Here is a 5654-nt window from a genome sequence, read left to right as displayed (position 1 = left end):
TTTTCAAGACGATTTGTATGATCAGTGCGAGACCGCCTACATTGACGTCAGGCGGAAGTGCTTCGGATGCGCAATCGCGCGATTTCGCCGTGTGCGTTAAATACTTCTCTCGGTAGTGACACTTCTCGCCCTGTCTCTAGCACCGCGCGATGTCTCCCGAAAATCACGCTTCCGAAGGGCGATTACCAGTCGTGGATGTCATTTTGCGATCTCTTTCAATCCATGGTCGGCTCCAACGACGACATCCCTGCGGTGGAAAAATTCCATCACCTCAAGAGCTCCCTCACCGAGGATGCCGCTTGGCATATCGCGAACGTTCCGGTTACTGCCGATAATTTCGGTCCAGCGTGGGATGCTCTCGTAGCTCAGTACGAGAACAAACGTGCTATCGTTAGCGCTCATTTGGACAAATTTTTTGCTATCGCTCCAATCGCGCGCAAATCGGTCAGTGATTTGAAAGACTTAGTATCGACCGTTAAAGAGGCTCTCGGTAGGCTCGGGGCTCTCGGCGCGCCTATCGATTTGTGGGATTTCATCTTGGTTCACTTTATTACTCGTCGTCTCGATCCCAAGACGCGCGAAGCGTGGGAGCTGCGTCAGGGTACAGCTACGGATCCGGCAACGTTTCGCAAGTTCGACGACTTTCTAGATGGGCGCATTCGCACTCTAGAGGTGATCGCTCCCGGGAATTCTAGCAAGACTGTCAAAGCCGCAAAAACGCTCGCAACAAAGCCCACCTCGCGCGTTAACGCCGCCAACGCTTACTCGCTCAAGTGCTCCTTCTGTGACGGTTCTCACTTTAACGCCTCCTGTAACGAATTCGCTGCCAAACCGACGGAGGATCGACGCGAGTTTGTTGTATCAAAACGCTTGTGCGCAAACTGCCTCGGCAATCACCGGTTAACCAAGTGCAAGTCCGCTAAGCGATTAAGAGTCGTCTCTGCGGTGGGCATCATCATACTCTCATTCATCGCGCGTCCGCAACCTCAAGTGCCGCAATGCAGCCCGGTCAAGGTGTCGCGAGCTCATCCTCCGTTGTGGCACTTGCTGTCACCACGGGCTCGGGCGCTATCTCGCTTCACGCGTTCGGTTGTCGCCTGGATGCGCGATGACGTTGCTGCCCACCGCTTGCGTCCGCGTCTTGAGCCGCTCCGGACAGGCAATTGAAGCGCGCGCTCTTCTTGATCTCGACGCAGAGCTCAGTCTTGTCCGTATATCGTTCGCGCAACTCCTGCGGTGTCCTTGTCATTGCGCAAGTATTCCTTTACTCGGAGTCGGATCGTTACCATCGTACACCACGCGTGGCGCACTCACTCTACGATTGCAGTCCTGCGTCGATCCCACGTTTGAGTTCGACGCTGCGGCTTACGTTGTGCCTCGCGTGATGAGCCGAGCGCCAGGAGAGGAGGTGGACCCAACTGCCTGGACCCATCTGTGCAATCTGCCTCTGGCCGATCCAACTTGGTATAAGCCTGGACCGGTGGACCTGATCCTTGGCTCGGACGTCCTTGGCCATCTATTCGGCAAAATCTTTCGTCGTGGTACTCCGCGACAACCCGTCGTGCAGCATTCCAAGCTCGGCTGGGTAATATACGGCCCGTCTAGCGTGGTACCGAACCTGTCTACGCCCACTGCATCGCCGTCGCATAGCATTAGCAATTGCCCAGACCATGAGCTCGAGACTCTACTTCGCCAATTCTGGACGCAGGAAGAAGTCGCACCCGCATCCCAATCCGCGCTCACAGAGGATGAAGCTCAATGCAAAGCGCATTTTCGTAACACCCACCGGCGCTCTCCATCAGGCCGATACATTGTCCGCCTACCGTTTAAAACTTCTGTCTCATCTCTCGGTAGCTCTCGCTCACGCGCGGAGCGTGCTCTCCGCCGAATGCACCAGCGCTTTGCGTCTAATCAAGAACTCGCGCAACTCTACGCCGACTTTCTCTAGAAGTACAAGACTCTTGGCCATATGGTTAAGACGTCGCCAGCAGACACGCATTCTGATGTGTCGTTTTTCTTGCCGCATCACGGGATGCTTCGACCCAGCAGTTCATCGTCCAAATTGCGCGTCGTTTTTAACGGCTCAGCATTTTCCTTATTCGGGGTCTCCCTCAACAACTGCCTGCATGTCGGCCTAAAGCTCCAACAGGATTTCGCCGATGTCTTGCTAAGCTGGCGTCGGTACAACTTCGTGTTTCTCGCCGACGTGGAAAAGATGTACCGACAGATCGAGGTACATCCAAACGACCACCATTTTCAACGGATACTCTGGAGCAGAGACGAGCCACCGCAGGAATATCAATTGTGTACGGTGACCTATGGGTTGTCGTGCGCGCCGTACCTCGCCCTGCGCGTATTGTCGCAGCTCGCCGTCGATGACGGCCCTCAATTTTCACTGGCTGCCCCAGTCCTCCAAAACAAGATGTACGTCGACGACGTCCTGTCTGGAGCGTATATGCTATCTCTCGCGCAATCCAAGGCTGAACAGCTGAATAATCTGCTCATGGCGGGTGGCTTTTGCCTTCACAAATGGGTGTCGAACGAGACCGCCGTCCTTGCCAAAGTCGAGGATGCTTGCATTGAATCTCCTGCCTCCAGGGCGTTCTTGCTCGACGCATTGCCCCGGGTTCTCGGTCTCGCTTGGAATCCTCGTGCTGACTCCTTTGTCTTTCAGTTGCACTTGCCGCGGGCGTCCAACACACTGACTAAACGAGTGGTACTCTCGCGAGTCGCCCAACTGTTTGATCCTCTAGGGTGGATCGCTCCCACCATCGTCGTGGCAAAGATCTTTCTCCAAGGTCTGTGGAAGCTTCAACTACCGTGGGACCAGCCACTCCCTGCATCGTGGGCTCAACGATGGCTGGACTTCGAGGCGGAACTAAATGCCATCTCGTCTATCTCTCTCTCTCGCTGGCTTGGCATCCATCCATCCACCTCCATGGAAATCCACGAGTTCTCAGATGCTTCTAACGCACTCGGAGCTGTGCTCTACCTTCGATGTACCACGTTCGAAGGTCAAACTACGGTGTCGCTGATCACCGGAAAAAGTAAGGTTGCTCCGCTCAAGCGATACCGCGCCTCGAGCTTTCTGCAGCCTTGTTTTTGTCTCGCTTTGTGTCTCGAGTCCGCACGACTCTTCAACTTACGAGTACGCGCATCTTTGGACTGATTCCAGCGTGGTCCTTGCATGGCTGCAAAGCCACCCCTCCAGGTGGAAGGACTTTGTGGCAAACAGAGTCGTCGCCATTCATGATCTCGCTCCTGACGCTTCCTGGCATCACGTCAGCGGGACAGAAAACCCCGCGGACTGTGCATCGCGGGGACTTTCTCTTCAAGAATTCCTCACGCATCGACTATGGTGGGATGGCCCACTTTGGCTTTCCTCCCCCCTTGCGTCATGGAACACCGCAGTTCCGCCTCCGGATGGTACAGTCGATTTGGAGGAGCAACCGGCTCGACCGTGCCATGCCAGTGTAGCTCGACCGGGCGCTCTCTGGGAGCTCGTCTTCCGCTATTCCAAATTCATGCGCTTGGTCTGCATCACTGCCTGGCTGTTTCGGGCTGCCGCTCGATTTTGACGACGCCGTCCAGACTCCGACGCCCTCGCGCTCACACCGCCGGAAATAGCAGTCGCCAAAAAGTTTTGGGTGCTGCACATTTAAAAGGCACATTTCGCAGCTGAACTTGCCACTCTCTCTCTCAAAGCTCCGCGCTCCCTTGCTCACATCCGTTCCTGCGCCTTACTCCATTTCTCGATCCTGAAGACATCCTTTGGCTTGGCGGGCGGCTTCAGAATTCTCAGCTCGATCCCGACGCTAAGCATCCCATCCTCTTGCCGCGCGATTCGTTCCTCTCGCACCTCATAATCGAGGATGCCCACAGCCGCACACTACATGGGGGCGTCCAACTCGTCCTCGCCACTCTGAGGCGTAAATTTTGGATCCTCGGCGGTCGAGCTCCCATCAGCAAAGTCATTCGGCGTTGCGTCCGATGTGCTCGTTATTGAGCTGCCGCCGCGGAGGAACTTATGGGTCAACTCCCTCCTTTCCGAGTTACTCCTTCACGGTCCTTTCTTTACGCAGGGGACTACGCCGGACCGTTCCTGCTGAAATCGTGGCCCGGTCGCTGTGCTCGTCGCTACAAGGCCTTCCTGGTTCTTTTTGCTTGTATGGCCACCTCTGCCGTGCATTTAGAGCTCGCCACCGACTATTCAACAGCTGGATTCCTGGCCGCCTTCAAGAGTTCTGCTCTCGTCGTGGGATCTGCGCCACACTAGCAAATGACTGTGGCACCAACCTCGTCGGGGCGGATGCGGAGTTGCGACGGCTGTTCTCCTCCGCCTCCAAAGATGTGGGCGACCTGGCTAATCTCTTAGTCTCCGACGGAACTCGGTGGCTTTTCAACCCTCCCGCCGCGCCGCATTTCGGGGGCAAGTGGGAGGCGGCCGTCAAATCGACCAAGTTTCACCTGAAGCGAGTTATCGGTGAGACTTTCCTCACCTACGAGGAGTTCGCCACCGTTCTCGCTCAAGTTGAGGCCGTGCTCAGCTCTCGGCCCATCTGTCCAATGTCAGAGGACCCATCGGACATTGACGCGCTCCCGCCCGTTCATTTTTTGACGGGTGACCCGCTTACGCTAGTTCCAGAACCATCGTTAACGGACGTCCCGCTCGGTCGACTCTCCCGGTGGCAACACGTTCAACTTATGGTCAAACGATTTTGGCAGCGTTGGTCCACCGAATACCTTCGGCTGCAAGACGTCGCTAAATGGCAACATTCCTCTCGACAGATCAAGGTGGGATCGCTCGTCCTGATTAGGGACGAGCGTTATCTACCTGCCAAGTGGCCACTCGGACGCGTCCTTGAGACGCACGCTGGCGCCAATGGACTCATCCGCGTCGTGACCGTGCGCACGGCCACTTCGGTCTTCAAGCGACCCATTGCGAAACTCTGCCCATTACCCATACTGACCGAAGCTTCCAGTGATGCTTAAACGCGCTTCGAGCTTGCCATTGTCTCTGTCGCAGAACGAGCGACTCATTCATTCATGTATCGTGCTTAGTTTCGGTGTCTTATCAGACCCCGAGGCGGGCGGAAATGTTCAGAGCAAATTCGGAATTTTATCTATTTCAGCATGCATATTATTTAGAATATATTGACTCGGAGCATTCCTGCCTGCCGCGTTGCTTTACGAAAACATCATGCGCAAATACGCTCATGTTCGCGTGATCTGCTTCAAACGGAGCCAATCAGCAGGTTCCGCGCGCCGCTGCCGGCCGCTAAAATTGCGGATTCTCGCTGCTCGCATTCCGGAGCGTGGCAGTCTAACGCTATTCGGCGGGCAGACAATCGCTTGATTTCGAACAGTGTGAAAGTTTCTCTATCTATCACATCTCATAATGTTTTTGTACACTTGCAAACGTATTTAATAAATACAGTGCTTTTGTTCTCTCTCGCAATTCTGTGTTCTCTTCTGTTTATCTCTAATTTGCTAAAACTATATCAGACTTCTCTTAACATCCTCTCTCTCTAACATCATCTTCATCCTCGGCGGTTACATACCGCTCTGCCGCGCGGGTGACCCCCACCTGTCAATCAATCCCACCTCTAAATTAGTGGGTGACACCACCTACTGCACCTACAGGATCACCACCC

General features: G+C 54.9%; 2 protein-coding genes across 2 annotated transcripts; both read left to right on the top strand.

Annotated features, from left to right (window-relative positions):
- Window positions 1-1384: 1384 nt before the first annotated feature.
- On the top strand, window positions 1385-1948 carry LOC105202142. The gene has a single exon (XM_011170529.1). It carries the CDS (start codon window positions 1385-1387, stop codon window positions 1946-1948), a length of 564 nt encoding a protein of 187 aa, XP_011168831.1.
- A 21-nt stretch (window positions 1949-1969) lies between these two features.
- LOC105202143 lies at window positions 1970-3169 on the top strand. Its single transcript, XM_011170531.1, has one exon. The coding sequence runs from the start codon at window positions 1970-1972 to the stop codon at window positions 3167-3169; it is 1200 nt and encodes a 399-aa protein (XP_011168833.1).
- Window positions 3170-5654: the final 2485 nt, after the last annotated feature.

The sequence above is a fragment of the Solenopsis invicta genome, chromosome 12 (genome assembly GCF_016802725.1).
Source record: "Solenopsis invicta isolate M01_SB chromosome 12, UNIL_Sinv_3.0, whole genome shotgun sequence".
Taxonomy (NCBI): domain Eukaryota; kingdom Metazoa; phylum Arthropoda; class Insecta; order Hymenoptera; family Formicidae; genus Solenopsis; species Solenopsis invicta.
The sequence above is the reverse complement of the archived record's forward strand: the minus strand, read 5'-3'. Positions and strand labels throughout refer to the sequence as shown.

Bases quoted from the DNA above. Each gene is read 5' to 3' on its own strand.
- LOC105202142 (XM_011170529.1), top strand. From the start codon at position 1,385: ATGAGCCGAGCGCCAGGAGAGGAGGTGGACCCAACTGCCTGGACCCAT.
- LOC105202143 (XM_011170531.1), top strand. From the start codon at position 1,970: ATGGTTAAGACGTCGCCAGCAGACACGCATTCTGATGTGTCGTTTTTC.